The sequence below is a fragment of the Delphinus delphis genome, chromosome X (genome assembly GCF_949987515.2).
Source record: "Delphinus delphis chromosome X, mDelDel1.2, whole genome shotgun sequence".
NCBI classification, from domain to species: Eukaryota; Metazoa; Chordata; class Mammalia; order Artiodactyla; family Delphinidae; genus Delphinus; species Delphinus delphis.
In genome coordinates, this window is record NC_082704.1 from 99135299 (window position 1) to 99153969 (window position 18671).

The following is an 18671-nucleotide window of genomic DNA, read 5'->3' on the forward strand; positions in this document are numbered from 1 at the left end:
TATATGCCCAGTAGTGGGACTGCTGGATCTTATGGTAATTCTATTTTTAGATTTTTAAGGAACCTCCATACTGTTCTCCAACGTGGCTGTAACTATTTACATTCCCACCAACAGTACAAGAGGGTTCCCTTTTCTCAACACCCTCTCCAGCATTTGTTGTTTGTAGATTTTCTGATGATGCCCCTTCTAACCAGTGTGAGGTGATACCTCATTGTAGTTTTGATTTGCATTCCTCTAATAATTAGTGATGTTGAGCAGCTTTTCATTGCAACTAATATTTCAAACCATCAGATTTACTTGTTTAATGAAAATGTAAAGCTTAATTTATCTCCTACTTCCTTAATACTCTATATTTTATACTTTTTTTTCTTATTTTTCACATGCAGTTCTTTTATGTTTTGGTGGAGGAAAAATAGGAGATACAACAGTGCAGAGAAAATTACATATAAATTATTTAATTTTTATCCAGGAGCTTACATCTTATTCATTTTTATATTTGTTATATTTTGAACTGGGTGAGATTTGTCCTTATTTTTAGCCTTTTCAAACCTGGTTCCTGCACCAAGGTTCTCCAAATACCCAAGTACTCAATGATTCTTATTGTTCTAGGCTATTCTTTCCCCACTTCCTGCCAATATATGCTCAGACTCCCTTTGGTTAACAACAACTACACCAATATCATGGTCTACTATTATGTTTTAGGTGATATGAGGTACATTTATCAAGGGCTTCACCACGTACTCTTGCCTATTGAATAGTATTAATTTTAAATAAAACAGTTCCCAAGAGATCTCAAAAGAGCCACTCCTCTTCCTCAGGCATATATGTATATTCATTTCACTTTAAATGCTTTAACCTATAGCACCTCTACCAATAGAACATTAATGAAACGATTTTTAAAACACTTTTGCAAGGTGTTCACTTGTCCAGCTGATTCTATACAGACCCAAGTTCTCAACTGGCTCCAATAATAAATCCACACAAAGAACTGCGCCATACAGAGAAACTTAGATATTCAAGCCTAGGTAAAATGTACATTTTTACTTAGTCCTTCTTAAGATTCTCTCTCCCTGTCTCTGTCTCCCCCTTTTTTTGCCAATCCATATTTTAGAGAGTAGATAAGAGATGTTTACATCACAAGCTGATGAGGAAATATCTGAGATAGACGTTTTGGCATACCTTAAGCGATGCTTTTGCCATCTAGAGTTAACAAGAGAGAGAGTAGAAGGGAATATATTCATAATTGGTTAGTGTTTCGCTTTGATAACTTTAGTGTGCCTTGGATACGACCCCAAACTTGCAAGATGTGTAAACATCCTTCCACTTTGATTAATTATTTAAGTATTCTCTAAGGAAGATATCATAGTATAGAGACAGAATCCAGTATCTCTCTTGGTCTGGACTCCTGTTTGTATGACTTTTACATTTATTTCCAGCACATTTGGAATCAACTGATTGATGTCCCTCCATTTAAAAAGAAAGTCAATTAGCTCTGTAACAAAGAGAGCAACAACTTTTTTTTTTTTTTTTTTTTTTTTGGCCGTACGCGGGCCTCTCACTGCTGTGGCCTCTCCCGTTGCGGAGCACAGGCTCCGGACACGCAGGCTCCGCGGCATGTGGGATCTTCCCCGGACCAGGGCACGAACCCGTGTCCCCTGCATCGGCAGGCGGACTCTCAACCGCTGCGCCACCAGGGAAGCCCCGAGAGCAACTTCTTAATCAATGCAAAGAAAAAAATCAAGGAGGAGGACAGAAATATTCTGCATTACAATTATTTTCTGTAGTAGTTACAAGCAGGGAACCTCAACTCCAATTCACTAAGCTGAGTGATATAGGCAAGTTACTTACACTTTTCAGTTGTAAATGGCCATAATAGTGTCTACTTCCTGGGGTTGTCATGAGAATAAAATAAAATTATACTTATAAAATGTTAACTACTGTGCCCAGCACTTACAAATGTTCGGACAGTATTACACCAGAGCACATCAACATTCCTGTACAAATGCTACTCCGGGTTTCAGAAAACAAGAGTTTTTCTGAGATTCTTGGGAACCAGTTCAACCACCACAAATCGTTAAATAAAAAGTTACGGCTGCAGAAGAAAAACTATATTTTCGCAAGTGTGCTCATCAGCATCTTGCAAATACTGTGACAATTACAGGAAAATCGTATTATAATTATGAACTAGTCTTCAGGAGACTTGTTGAACATCTTCAGTGTAACTGAGTCTGTGTGCACGTGTACGTGTGCGTGTGTGCGTACGTGTGTGTGTAACGTCGCCACTGATGAATTCAACCTATAGTTCAAGTTTGCTGTGAAGTGTTAGATTATATTCTGGAGCTCAAGGATATCAAGGACTACCACCCAGAAACGCAGCTGTGAACCATCAAAATCCCTCAGATCTGGAAACTGGAATGGGTGGGACGGTCACAGGAAAAACAGTAAGATTTTAAATGGGTAATTATTTAATTTGGGGAGAGTTGCCTTTATTCTGGAGGAAGGCAAAATAATTAGGAAGATCAGCTCTCTCTAATTAAGATAATTTACAGGAATAGAAAGGGAAGCAACGTTTAATTTCCGCAATATTCCAGGCACCTGACATATGTTTTAGCTACTATTTCTGAATGCGTATTACAGGCTAAATACTTAACAGGCATTATTTAACTTAATCCTTGCAGTAACTGTATGAGGTAGATATTATTGATTCAACTTTGCACATGAGCAAAACTGAGGCTCAGAAAGTTTCCCAGCGCCATATAACTAATTAATGGCAAAAACTGGATTTCAACCCAAGGCTAGTTGGCTCTATGAATAAAAGGTTAAATCAGGCCTAAGCTTGCCTAGAAGAATGACCAGAGAATTTTGTTTTCCTAAAACTATGGAGTTGAGATAACTGGGAAAGTTGTACCTCTTTTGTTTGCTAACTAGAACTGCTCTTAGGCTAGTGGAGGAGGGGCTGTGAATCGATAAGCAGGCCTTTATCTTCTGTTACTAGAATGGTATTAAATATTGGTGGGAAATCGTGGCTAGAACTCCTTTGTGTCAAGTGGCCCACACTGACCCTGGCTCTTTCCCCATGTGGATAGGGGGCAAATGTGTGTATTTTGGGTGTTTCTGGGCCACCCAATGACATAAAGATTCCATGCCAGCATCTCTCATGCTTTGTATCCTTCTACACAGCTAAGTAAATGTAGTATTAGATTACATTCTACTGCATCTGTGAGTATAATTGCCAATTTGATCCCCTTGCAGCTACAGTGATATTGCAGGCTCCAATGATTGTTATATCCTGTCACTAAAAGTCATATATCCAGCTGAAACACAGACTGTTTAGCAAAATAATCCTAGATAAACAGCTTGTGATTAAAGCCAACCTATTTCTGGCATTAATATCAGAGATCATGAAGTTAACTAAAGCAGTTTGCTTCTTTTAAATGGATTTATAGGATCACAAACTTGTACTGTGAAAAAATTATTTTACTGCCATTTTAATTTTTTTTCTTTACTTTTATTATCCCTTTGTTATTATTAAAAATTCCTCTGGAATAAGAGGCTTTATCAGCTATGCCAATGAAAGATATTTTTACTGGCTGAAAAACGGATCATCAAACCCCTGATGACAGGGCACAGCGATACTAGTTAGGATCAAAGTGAGAGAGGAAGAGAAAAAAGGAAAAATAAATAAAAGGACAAAGAGCCAGGGACCACCTCTGCACACAGGTTGTCCTGGACAACGCTTTGGTGGAATCACTGTGTGCGTGAGAGCGTCATTCTATCACGTCCGTGAAGTAATAAACAGAAGAAGGGATGGAGAGAGAGCGAGCTGTGCGGACAGCAGATAAGGCAAGTCCCTTAATCCTAAAAGAGAATGTTTTTGGTAGCCAGTCTTATGTGACAGCTAGTCTATTTCTATTTTATCTGGTGGATAAACCATTTCTCATTAACGGTAGGACTGTTAGCAATAAGCAATGCTCCAGTAATTGAAGATTTGAACAGCAGGCTTAGTCACCTCTTGAGGAAGAAAATGCTAGACGTCTTAAAAAAAAACATGGGACAACAGATTCTGGGTTTTAACCTCTAAAAAGACATACCTAAGGAAACAAATGTTCTATTGCAGCTACTTTTACCTTCGCTGTATAATAGTCTCACCTGACGAGCTTTTAGAAATTGCTGGTGTCAGGGCCCCATCTCAGACCAATAAAATCAGAATATCTGCTCCAACCCCAATGTTTTCATAAATCTCCCCAGGTGATTTTACTGGGCAGTCCAGTTGGAAAGAACATGGACTCTGAGGAGAGGTAAAGCTGAATTCGATTCCTGCTCATCTTTCTATTGGCTGTGTGATCTTGGTTTTAGTAAAGCTCTCTAAGCCTCAGGTTTTCCATCTATAAAATAGGATAAACTGCCCTAGAATTATTGTATAAAAGAAATGTGAGGTTCCTAAAACATGGTTGTCCTACTTAAATTTTAGTTACATTTTACCAAAAAGAGCTTTGCATATTTGAATTTACATCACTGGTGATAAATTAGAAAAATATTTTTAGGGGAAAACTGTGTTTTGATTTGAGGTAAAAGTTTACTCAGCAATATTTTTTAAAATCTCACAAGAACCATACTGCAGAACAATTGATTATTTCTAAAAAGTAAAAACAGTAAATTTCAACCATCTTATTAAATTTTAATAATACATAACATCCCCAAGCACTTAATAGCTGTTACAGTTTCCTCATTTCTCAAGTAGATAGCATATGACCCACTAACCCCACAAGTTTGCCATAAGCCAATAAATCTAAGAGTGTACTTTATTATTTTTAAGTATAATCACAAGACTACTATAAAGTCTCTGGTCCCTTTCATAAGAATTAAAGCCCATTTTTATGAGAATTAAATTATCCTGTATTAAGAAATGGCATCAACCAAGACTCTAGTTCATTACTATTTTATCCAAATACTACTGTAAATTAATATATTTTCACCTTATATTTCATATTCTAGCTGTTAAATGGCCCATGCATTTTTATAGAGAGAAATTATTTAATTGGAAAACATATGTACCAACCTGATACCTTTTTTCCCAGCACTCAGTTTTAAGGTTTTCAAATATCCATTTGCAAGTTCTGTGATATATCCTATTTTTTTAATCAAACACAATTAATTCCATTTTGAAGACTGTGAAATGAACAAAAATGTCCCAGCTATAAGCAACATATGCTTTACTTTCAAATACCATCATTGACTTTATTAAAACCTCAAAGAAATTTCCAAACTATGCCATTTTATTTTCATTTTCCATAATTGTTTAAATATTCAAAATGTTTTTTTTATAAAAAGGTCAATTTATTATACCTTTTGTTTGGTGGGATATCAGTGCCCTTTAAAACCCTACTATTCAAGTACAAATGATTATGTTTACAAAGTATTTACAGTTTCAGTCTTCTTCCTTTATATTTTAAAACACAGTAACTATCTGGTTACAATAGTGAACAAAAAATCCTGAAGGTGGCAAAAGGGAAAGCCTCTGCCTTAGGAGGCTCACTGCAGCCTCCTGCTTCCCCTGGATCCTCCAAACACTGCCCAGCCTCCACTGGAACAAATGTCTCTGAATTAAAGAAAAACTGGGCGACTGCTTTCCATGGTGGCCAATTCTAGATTGACAGTGTTTTGGCTGCTGTCTTTATATTTTATGTTCTGAAGATTTCTCTCATTCATTACCATTGCATTACATGGGAACCCTGTTCTACAAGGTAATGTGGAATTCTGCCAACAGTAACAATCTGAGGAAGCCTGGAAAACAACGTCCTAAACTTACACTTAAATTGGGAAGGTTTAGTTTAACCTTTAAAACAGAAGGCCAAGAAAACAATACACTGGAACTTTTACCTAAATGACACTATTGAAGACTATGAGGTCACTGGTGACATCAAGATGTTACTAAATAGAGTGATACCAGTAAAACTATTTTCTGTCCCATATTTTGCAATAGGGAATCGCTGAAGAAAACACACTTCTTTCACTTACACAGTAAGACAGGGCAGGGGTTCCACACCGCAAATATTCAGACCCCAGTTCTGTTGTCTTAGAAAGCTTTTGAGAGATTTTTCTAAATTATCTTCTAGTGTTCTAGATTAATAGAGGACGTTTATTCAGGTAGCTATGTCTAGGATATTCTAAACACTCAACATTTCACCATCATCTACAAAGAGACCTTCAACACTCCATGAAGGATAAGAACAAAACCAATAGGCAGCACAAATTAAAATAGGCTGAAAAGGAGAATTCCCTTTTAGTTCTGCACATTTGAGGATTAAAAAAAAAAAAAAAAAAAAGTAGGAACTCTCCTCAGTACCCAGACACAAAGCACAGAAAGCCTCCTGCATGCCGTACTCTCTCATTACAGCATGTGCTGAACCACAATGAACAAGTGAGAAGGCAAATTACAGTGTTCTGTTTTGGCAAAATGCTCTTAGTAAGTCTACACCCTCCCATGATAAACAAGAAACACAAATATCAACTACAAAACACTTTAATTACTCATAGTTGCTAATATCTCATGTATTACTTAAGATATGAGTTTTATTAAAATCATAACAGAGGAGCAACACATATTTTTTCTAATATATTTCCTTAACAGTCTAATGGACTCCTAGTGATGATACCTGGGGACACCATCCACAAGATATGTATTATATGTCATTCAGCACTGGAACATGGTGGATGTATTTCCCAACTGTTTAAACAATTTATAGATGGCCTGTCATTCAATATTATTTCTCCTGACTGCATAGGCCTAGGATATTATACTTCCCCAACTTAAATAAAAAACAGTTGTAAAAACCATCCCGGTAAAGTAATTAAAAAGAGATTCCCAGTTACCTAGGCAAGGATTACACTCAAATGCTTCTGAATATATTTGGTATAGAACCTCATCCACTATGCAAATCTTAAATCACATGATTAGACTATATTTCATTATTTAAATTCCACAATCAGGACTTCCCCAGTGGCGCAGTAGTTAAGAATCCGCCTGCCGATGCAGGGGACACAGGTTCAACCCCTGGTCCGGGAAGATCCCACATGCCGCAGAGCAACTAAGCCCGTGTGCCACAACTACTGAGCCTGTGCCCTAGAGCCCGCAAGCCACAACTACTGAGCCCACGTGCTGCAACTACCGAAGCCTTCATGCTCCATGGCCTTCAAGCTGCAACTACTGTGCCCCCGTATTGCAACTACTGAAGCCCACACGCCTACAGCCCATGCGCTGCAACAAGAGAAGCCACAGCAATGAGAAAACCATACACCACGACGAAGAGTAGCCCCTGCTCGCTGCAACTAGAGAAAGCCCGCACACAGCAACGAAGACTCAATGCAGGCAAAAAAATCAAAAATAAAATACATTCCACAATCAAGTGAGAAACTATATTACTTAACTGTAACAATGAATAATACTCCTCTTATTTTAACAAATAAACTCCTAACAGAAATAAAAAATATAAATTGGCTGACTGTTTTCTATAAGAGCAAAATTGGATAAATTATAAAAGAACATAAAGATGATGAGAAAATACCAAATTATGGTATAAAGGGTAAATTCAGGCCATGTACTACACACGCAGATATCATTTTTAATGTTTGGAGGTCTCTTTATTGTCTAAACGGGTGAATTTGGGACAGTTACATTCAATTATTTCTGTCATCCAAACAACCAAAATGGATCAGCAGAACAAAAATCACTTCAATTCATTAGTGATTGGCTCAAACTGTCCTGAAAAATATTCATTTTCTATGTTATCTGAACTAAGAATAAGGTAGAAAATAGGATATCAAAAAGAGATGTGAAAGTCATTCTCTCTTTCTCTTCCCCGTCCTTCTCTCTCTCTCTGTCTCATGTGCCTTTGTTACCTTTTCAGGCTACTGGAAACTATATATTAATGTATTAACTTTTTAAATTTGTTTCAATAAGCAATCTGAAAATTCTCCATCAGGAAACAGGAGATCACAACAGTAATATCTTAATGTTAGTATAATCATCTCTATCACAATATTGATATAGTATCTTTTTTTTTTGCAGTACATGGGCCTCTCACTGTTGTGGCCTCTCCCGTTACGGAGCGCAGGCTCTGGACGCGCAGGCTCCGGACGCGCAGGCTCAGCGGCCATGGCTCACGGGCCCAGCCGCTCCGCGGCATGTGGGATCTTCCCGGGCTGGGGCTCGAACCCGTGTCCCCTGCATCGGCAGGTGGACTCTCAACCACTGCGCCACCAGGGAAGCCCGATATAGTATCTTTATCCTCATTTTTATGCTAATATTTGTATACTATTATTGGTAACCTTTTTACCCACATAGAAAGTTTTCATTTATTTATTTTGCTATGTATTACAAAGTACTGCCTCACTGCCCCTTAAAGATTTTTCTCCTATAGTAGCAATGATAAATCTGAGGATGCCTCAAAGTCATCGGCTAAAGTCATCTTTAACTCAAATGCATTCAAGTATGTTAAAGTGGCAGTGGACAGTCAAAGCTAGTTGTGCAATGTGTCTGCCCATAGAAAAAAAGGTGTGTAAAAAGAGGAAGGTTCAAGATAAAAACCTAAAAATAGTCAAGGATATTCTAATAAGTACCCTTACTCTAATGATATGCAGACTAGAAATATGTTAATCACATTTCTCTGGACTTCTACACTGGCCATCAGTTTTTCTAAAGCCTCATTATGTATCATTGCTAGTCTCTGTTCTAAGCAATGCTAATAGAAGTATATATTTAAAGTATTTAACACAGTATTTCCCAAATTCCTTTGCTAAAAGGTTGTGTTGAATATACATTAAGCAAATGAGATGGCAACACTAAATCTACTAATGTAGTCCATTCCTTTGCTAATACAATAATGGCATCTCTAATTTGCTCATTTCAACTGCAATCCACTGATGTTCAAAATTAAAGAAATATTTTCATTATTACATTTAACACTATTAAATGATATAATTTGGTTTTAATGATCAAATTTTAATATCTTTTAAAAGAAATGCTGGAAAAAGTGGTCTCCTGCTGACATAATAGGAACATTATTCTGCTATTATCATATCTGTATAAGCAGTTGATGATACTTTCTATTTTCTGTAGTAGAGTAAGTAGACTAAGAACTGTTCTTCCAATAAACTCAAGATTTAGTTTTAGATAATTACAATGTGTATTATCTCTAAGACACTCTGTCAGAGATAATGATATACATCAACAAAACAGTACAAAGGAACATATATTTTGTTACTTTGTCATCAAAAAGGCAATGGCCATTTTAATATATGTACTATTAAAATACTTTTTTAATATATGGAAAATAGAATACTCTGCACTGCAGAGAGTTTGGCTCTAAAGAGTGTGAGATATTTACAATAATAACTTCTAGTTGAAATGTTATACACATGAGGAACACCAGTATATTCCAACCTCATTAAATTCTCTGAAAACAAAGATATTCCACAATGGGTTCTAGAAAAAAAACAATCTAAATGATATGAAATGAGTGTGCCTGTCCATAAAAAGTTCGAGTTATTTATTTTAACAACACCCTTCTGAGTTGGTATGGTTTTACTCTTTCCATTTTAACTTAGTGTAAACTACTTATTACCATTTCTTGTTGTTAATGGTATCAAAATGCGATGAACAGAACAAAGCTGTTAGAAACAAAAACGCCACTTGCTCAAACGATATCAAACCCAAAAAGAGGCCTTAAGGACTTTCTCCTCTTTTATAGTAAAAGCAATATATTTTCTCTTGAATACTTTTTTAAAGACTAATCAGCTGCATGCATGCAAAGTGAAGTCAGAGACCATTTATTCATGAGTAAAACTTTCCAGAAGGTAGAGCTAATTCGTGGAAAAGTAGACTCTAAAAGCAACTGAAGGACTCCCCTGGTGGCGCAGTGGTTAAGAATCTGCCTGCCAATGCAAGGGACACAGGTTCGAGCCCTGGTCCGGGAAGGTCCCAGATGCCGCGGAGCAACTAGGCCCGTGCGCCACAACTACTGAGCCTGCACTCTAGAGCCGATGAGCCACAACTACTGAGCCCGGGTGCTGCAACTACTGAAGCCAATGCGCCTAGAGCCCATGCTCCGCAACAAAGAGAAGCCACCACAATGAGAAGCCAGTGCACCGCAACGAAGACCCAAGGCAGCCATAAATTAATTAATTAATTTAAAAAAATAAAATAAAAACAACTGAAGAGTGATGCAGGGATTAGCCAGGCAGAAAATAGAATCTGTGTCACCATCCTCATGCTGTTAAAATGAAGTGGATTAAAACCAAACTAATTGGCTTGTGAATGTCATTTTGAGGTTACAAATATTTCTTGAAAGCCCTAGTGTTCATCAAATTTGACTCTCATCATTCATTTTTCATTCTAAAGTTACCCTGGTAAGCCACAGATGATGTGCACATCATCTTGCCCATCACAAATGGAAATGACTTACTACAGTCAAAAGTCATCTAGAACCGGCACAAATTTTTATCTCCAATTTTTTTATTACTTTTAGAACATCTACACTTTGTTATTCACAAGGAAAAGCTGACAAAGCATTCTCTTAATGCATAAAGTATTGTGTGGATTTGCAAACAAACCAACTTGTTTGAAACTCAGGGAAGCAAACAATGCACGTGAAACCCACAATGCACTACTGTGCATGTCTTACAGGGAAATCAGGAGAGAGAGTGAATTGAATGATTCACAATAGGATATGTTTTGAAGGAGATAAACCTTTTATATCTATAAGCATAAAGATGCATAAATTATTAAATTTTACCCTACTAGTACTTGTTTTTGCATATGTTAACATTTAAACACACCAGAAACAGCTCCTGAAATTGCTTATGCTAATGCCTATTGCTACTCATTTTAAAAGGCAATTCCACTTAAAATCAAACCTCAGGCCTCAAAACACCAATTAAGGCCAAACAAAGCATACCAAAGTCGATATATGCAAGATATGAAAAGCTCCAAATTATATTTCAATGACTTTTTAATTTATAAATCAACCCAATCAATAAAGCATATGTTTAAAATTCTAAAAACATTTTTGGGCAGGTATTTTTTAAGCCAAATATAACTTCAATGCCCCCAATAATAAAAATCTCCCCAAATATAAAGCTAAATGTTTCATTAGCCTCCTAAGGGGCATATTAGATATGAAACGAAAACTGCTTTGGGGAATAGCTGACATCGTCATGTATAAGCTAAAGAACCAATAATTGGTTAAATAAAAATATGAACTTCTGAAAGGTAATTACTATACAGGACATGCAAGAAGTCCGTTGAGTCTCGCCTGTTAGATACACTGAATAGCCTGTTCTAAGTCTTAGATTCTAAGAGATGCTATTCTGTGTTTTGCGACTAACTAATCAGTAAATAAAAATCCTTATGATTTGGTTAATTTTTTTCTTTCAATTATCACTGATATCGTGTCTTGAAAAATACTGAGCAATAATTTTTAAATGCATATTTGAGTATTTCCCTAACACACTGGCAGGAACTGATAGACACTTAAAAATATAATTTAAGATTTATTCTGAATCCTTATCTTATTGAAAGCCAAAAAACCTTTAATAAACCAGTTTAGGAGACAGAATGCTCTTGGAAGGGAGTCCATAAATAGCAAAAGTTTTCAGATCGAAGAGTTTACTGGCAAAATGAAACCATAAGTGGTAGTTTGATCTCTATTAATCAGCTTGTATTTCATACTGTACCTGGCTGACTTTGAATTATCAAGTTTGAGATATTACAATGGTGTGCCTATATGACATGCATTTCAACATACACTTTCCATTTAGGAGAACATATGGAATTGGTTGTATCAGGCTATTTTATGCTATAAAATATATTATTTATTTAACTGCCCTTTTCTGATTATAGGCTTATCAATCTACTTTCTGACTGTGATGTGGATGCCTATCTAGGTTCCCTTACTTCATTGATTCAAAGGAGGACTTAGAGATCAAAAGCCATTTTATCACTTAGCAAGGAAAAGATCTATTTTAAACTTACTCTTACTATTTTACGAAAGGATAAGGCACACACAAGAATATCCCAAACAGAAACTGACTACCATATGTGGATTTAACGAAAAACAAAAAACCTATTAACAGGCTTATCCTTCAGATTCATACACTATAGCTTTCACCCTCAGGGGCTGGAGTCATATTTTCATTATGTCTGCCCTCTCTACCTCACTAGAGTATGAAAAAACACATATATCAATCGGTACTAAGAGTCAATAGTGAGGTAACCCTCCCCCAATCCTTCAAAACAAGGAAATATGATTGATACAACTGCTCCCAGCTAAACTGGGGCAGGAAGGACACTGACCATCTACTGAAGCAATAATAAGAGGTTACAGGAGTCATGCATTATCTAAAGGAGAAGAAACATTTCTAATGAACTTAATCTGATTCCAACTTCACAAACATTTGTATTGCTATAGTTTTCCCTTCCCAAGTCCATGTGCTTATCAAGAGCAATATAGAGGTCAATTAGATATGAGTATTCTGGTTCTTGTGATTGTTAAATATCTCATTTAAAATAAATGAGCTTCCATTTTGATTGTTATATCATTTTTTTTTCATCTGGTTTAAAGTTAACTCCCCCACCACTACCACCACCATATGGATCTTCTATCAATAAGATGAGGTAATCAGGTTTTTGGGTCTATAACACTAGATTAGATTCTGGTTGATGATAAATTCACCAGTAAAAGGCTATCCTCTGAGTTATTTCAGAACTTTTCCAGATGGGACCTATGACCACCACTCAAGGATCTCCTTATTTGGGATACTCAAGGATCTCCTTATTTGGGATTGATTCAATATTCCAAAGAAAAAAGAATTATATAACCCTACCCAAATATCAGCTTGTACTATATTGCACATATCAATCCCACTGACACTGCCTCTCCAACTTCTGGGTTTAGAGTGTGGTAAAGCCTCAAGAAAGTTGAGAATATAGTCTGCAATTCCAAAGAAGTTGGCAAATTTAAAAAGTGCCTCATGGGCTAGAAGAAAAGCAGAGGTCAGGAATTATTTTCCCTCTAATCCATGTGTTTGTAAGATATGACTATGCAGCAACAGAGATAAGGATGAAATTTAATTAAGTGTAATATTATAAAAATATAAATACAGTACTGCCTGTGAACTAAAGAAGCAGAAAACAAATAACCATTCAATGGAGGACTTCCCCCAGAGTGACAAATTACAACAAAATCAGCGCCAGGAATAGATTTCCTGATTTAAACAGTAAACCATGTTGCCTTTTATGAAGTGTATGAATGAAATTGGCAAGAGTAGCTAATTATTTATAGCTGATTAGTCTATCAAATCTCTTGGTAGAATAAGCAAAACATGAACTTTTTATAATTATTTGGAGTCAATATACTCTAAATGCAGTATACTTCATCTGTGAGGCATATACATTCTAAAGGCTTGAATTTTTTTTCTAAAGTTTTACATTTTAGTTTTAGATATTGGTATTCTGAGAACTAAAATCATGTATGACAGTTCATAATGTATTTCAGGAAAACAGAACATTTTAAATATACTTGGAATACAGAAAAACACAATGCAGAGTTTCTATTTTGTGCTTACTTTGTGGAAATGTTAAGCCTGAGATGATCAACATTAAACTATGCTAAAAACAGTGGTAGTTTAGAAATGCACCAACCTTCAGGATCCAGTAGTTTCTCTATGCCTAAATGATACTTGGCAATGTTGAATGCATGTTCCAGTCGTTGTGTGGCTGACTGCTGGCAAACCACACTATTCCAATCAAACAGGTCTGGCCTGAAACACACACAAATATAAAGACAAATATAAATCAACTTAAAATGTTTCATGAGATTCACTTCAATTCTTTCGTAGTTCCCAGACCAGGGATCGAACACATGCACCCTGCGGTGGAAGCACAGAGTCTTAAACACTGGACCACCAGGGAAGTCCCCAGTTCTGATATTTGACTGACAACCCATGCCCACATTCCTTAAGAGTTGAGTGTTACTCTTTGGTACTCCTCAATAACATTTCTCATTTAGTCAAGTCACAATTTTAACAGAAAATCCTGAAGAAAACAAAGGAGAAATTATTCTATGTTATCCAAGCAACAAAAATATGTTCATCTCATCCAGTCTCATAGATTTGAATACCAGCCATTTGCTGGTATCTTCTAATTCTATAAGCCTAGCCCAGACCTCTTCCCTGAACTTCAGACTCTAGATCCATCTGCTTACTCAGTAGCTCTACTTAGAGTCATCACAAGACTCAAGCATCCAACACTGACCTTCTGATACTCATCCGCATTGTACCACCACAACTCACCTACCTCTCTTATAGTTCTCCCTTTCTCAATAATCAATGACAAGGTCAAACTTGTAGGTACTCAGCAGAGAAACCTTGGTGTCAACTTTGATGACTCTTTTACTCTCATACAACACTTAGTTGGAAATATATCCAGAATTTGACCACTTCACACTATCCTCGCTGCTAGCACCATAATCCAAACCACCATCTTAGCCTGCATACAACAGTGCATTAGTTTTCTAACTGCTCCCCTATTCCCACCCTTGCCCTTGGTAATCTATTCTCAGCAGAGCTGTCAGAGTGATCTGGTAAAATGTTTCATCATAACCTTCTCAAATCCTTGCTATCGAGGGAGTAAAATTCACTGACGTAACTGCGACCTAGAAGGCCCTACATGGTCTGGCTCCCCATTAACTCTCTGATTTTATTTCTTGTCTCCCTCCTCGTATTCCTCAAACAGGCTAGATAGTTTCCCACATCTGCACTTGCTGTTCCCTATGCCTGGAATTCTCCTCCCCCAGACACAGATATGGCTCACTCCTCCACTTCCTTTGGGTCTTTACTCAAAAGTCACATTGATGAGTCCTTCCCTGCCCTTCCCCCATCTAAAACTGCCTGCCCCCAAATCAAACTTACACAGAACCATTTCCTATCCCTCTTAATTGCTTTATATTTTTTCTCATTAGCATTTAACTACTATTTAACATATTATACATTTAATTAATCTTATCTATTTACCTATCTCCCGCACTTGAATGTAGACTATAGAATTATTTTTGCCAGGTTTGTTCACTTCTAGAAACCCAACCTGACACACAGGAGGGGCTCAATAAATATTTATTGACTACACCACAGAATGGATGAGAACATACTATATGAATATCATTTTACTTAATAACGGAGAAAACACAAAGTTGTGTAAGAGGCTGTTCTTATCCTATGAGGATTTTAAATCTAACGAGGAAAAAAAAATCCATACATCACAAGTTACATACATTTTAAGTGCGACAAATACAGATAATAATAATATATGGTTTTCTAAAATCTGAAGAGGTCAAGAAAGTTTTTTTTGAGGCTTAAGGGACTCTTAAATGGTGGTTTGGGTTAGATTAAAGAAAAGTGCTTGAGAATAGAATTCTAAATTGCGTGGATATTAGAGAATCAGAGTTCTTAGGGAAGGAAAGAGCAGAATGTGCCCAGTCAGTCAGGACCTCACAAGTCTGGCTCCACTGGGAGATTTCTAGTATCAAGTGGTGGGAGATATGGTTAGGAGGAGGATTGGGATGAGTCTATAAAAGGCCTTGGCTGTTAAGGAATTACAATTTTACCCAGCAACATTGGAAACCATTAGTTAAGTGCTTCTTCATCTTTCCTGGATCACAGATACCTTTGAGAATCCGATGAGCACTATGAAACTTCTACCCAGACAAAATTCCTATCCATAGCTTTAAACAGAATTACATAGAATTTTAGGACATTTGGGTCTGTCACTGGACTCCTGCTTAAGAACTCATGCTCTGCAAGAGAAGATGTTTCAAGGATGGGGTTAGCTGCTATTTTCTGAAACCAGAATTCAAAATAAAGGTGCAACTTTAATTCTCCTTTGACTCTCATTTCCTTTTCTCTACTTGCTCCTACCCTGTTTAATTCACCAGACTTTTGTGCACTTCTTAGTAAATCTAATCTCCCCTATATACTTCAAGTTACCCAAAGCAGCTAAAAACCCTTTAGAACCTAAAATATGTATAAATTGGGAGCTGTCTCTAGTAGTGGAAAGACTCTTAAGAAACAAAAATTAAATCCTAGACTATTTGGGGGAAGTTTTAATTTCACTATGCAACCTCTGCCCCATCTTCATTTCTCCATCTCTCATTAAGGGGAGTGGAAAAGAATATAGGTGGGAGAGTGTGGGAAACCAGTTTCTCACCTACAGCAAAGTAAACAAGGTTAAATCAGTATGATAAAAAAATAGGATTACTTCCACATTTAAGCCCTTTTCCCTTCATCCCCTTCGCCTTCTCCTTAGCCACTAACTAGTTACCTGGGTGACGAGTTATCTAAGTCATGTAATCTATTTGAGCTTCAGTGTTTTCATTTTAAAAAGAAGGAATTGCACTGAATGGCCTTCGAGGTCTCTTCTAGCATTTAAAATCAATCTAATAAAATGTTTTAAATCATTAAAATTCACCATTAATTAACATTTTAAATAACCATGATTTTCAAATGCATAAAGAATTGTAAAACTAACCAACTGAAGAGGAAAGCCACATACCTTCCCATGCTAGCCTAGAACATAAGTCATAAATAAGAATGTGCCACCAAGGATCCCCACACTTTTGAGGAAACCGACATACTGAATGAGATAACAGAGCCTAGTAGGTAAGCAGAGTCCCCTACGAATCCATATCCTGGCTCTACAGCATATTAGCTATGAAAAGATTTCAGTCAAAAATGTAACCAGAGGATATAAAATGGAGAATTTCCCACACGTGCCCTCAGAAGAACAGAACTTAAGAATTCAGAGGCTGATTTTCTATGAACGCCTGTTTTACAGAAGATCAAGCCTTATCTCCCAATCAATGAATATCCACCAAGAATCTCTCCCCATCCTCAAGTCAATGAACTTACTGCTTGCACTCTGGCTGTACTGCCCCCTCTCTGTGCTCCTTGCCCATACGCACAGCCTGCCCCAAACCCCCAAAAGACTCGCCTGTAAATTGTTACAGCATGTGTTTCCCAAATTGCAATTCCTCTTTTGTTCCTGAATAAACTGAATTTCTGATCATTTGACCTTGCCTCCGTTTATCTCTGTTTAGGTTGACATAACCAAATGATCTTTGGGAAACTGAGGCACAGAGAGGTTATATGATTTGCCTATTTGTGAAATAGGGACAATGATAGTATGTAAGTCATGAGAAACAGATGGGTTATTTTACTTAGAACAGGGCCTACAAAATAATAATTGCTTAAAAACACTAACTTCTATTACTTTAAGGTTAATTATATTTATAAAATAACAGTAATACGTTTTCAATGTACAGATTCGAGCCAAGAACCTATACTTACAGAAGAGATATAAATGTTACAAACATTGTTGATGCAAGAATAACAATATAATGACAGAAGTGGAGAGGAGAGAAGAGGAGGAAGTATGTACGAGGGTGATAATTTCCTCAACCTTCATTTCAGGTGGTCAACAGATCTTGTCTAAACTTGATGAAAATAAGTATACCACTGTCATTTAAAGTCACACAGGCAACAATTATAAGAATAAAATGATTATAATATAGTGATGAAATCAGGAAACAGATGGGCATAAGATGTAAATTTGTGGGCTTCATATTAAGGAATAAATCCATCTACTGTCAGAAATGAATTAATCAAGAAATAGATATATATAATTATGAAAACCGTCAGAAAGAATAAAAGGAGTTGCTGACAGTAACTACTTCTAGGAAGTGGAGAGTGATGGGATAGGGCTGAGGTCAGGAAGACACATTTTGTTTTTGTCCTTTGCCTCCCTCTCTAATGTTTGACTTTTTTTTTTAAAAACCACGTGCTATGTTACTTCTATGGTAATAAATTAAAATAAGAAATCAGGAAAAAAATTTAACTGCAACTTTATACTTACTGCAACTTATTTGCATATTTTGAGCATACTTCTAATCAATTATCATTTGGTTTTCCCATGCAAGTAGAATCTGGCTTCCTTTTAACTGCACTGTAGTGAACTCTGTGTTTTAATTTAATACTTTTAATTTCTTACATATTAAGATAAAATTTAGCCTTAAAGAAATATAAAGTCACTAAAAGCCTGATCTTTGGCAAGGCTCTTTGTCAATTCCTATGTTCGTTATCAAGTTCATGCCTTTGTTCTACATAGTCTTTCAATTATTGAAATCAGGACACCTCATGACATTCCTAAGTGTTCCAATGACAATCACCCTGGAACAAACAGTTCAACCATTCTCTTTTTCTTTAGATAAACAATATGTTCATCTGTCAGAGACAAAAAGAAGAGGGAGATGATTCATGAAAGAGCATTATCAACTGTGAGAAACCTCTTGAAAAGTAACCATGTTATGTGTAAGAAGGTAGTTACTGATGATTCATTCAGTATGACAGAAGAATATATAAATGTAGATATTTGGAGAGACAAAGAGTAGGTCAGGGACAGATGTGACAGGGCAACCTGGATATGTTTATTGTATTACTTACAAATACATTCAGAAATCATGAAATGGAATATTAACAAATGTAGTCTGTGAACACGCTTGCAGGACTGAAGTCTTCCACTTGAAAAGAAAATGCTAACGAGCCAACAAGGACCGCATAACCCG

General features: G+C 36.5%; 1 protein-coding gene across 1 annotated transcript in view; it reads right to left on the reverse strand.

The window, feature by feature from the left end:
- Nucleotides 1-18671, reverse strand: part of DMD (dystrophin) — a 2124682-nt gene that overhangs the window by 1717539 nt on the left and 388472 nt on the right. Inside the window, exon 7 of the mRNA XM_060001925.1 lies at nt 13700-13818. Coding sequence (XP_059857908.1) covers nt 13700-13818 — 119 coding nt within the window. The remainder of the gene's footprint in view (nt 1-13699; nt 13819-18671) is intronic.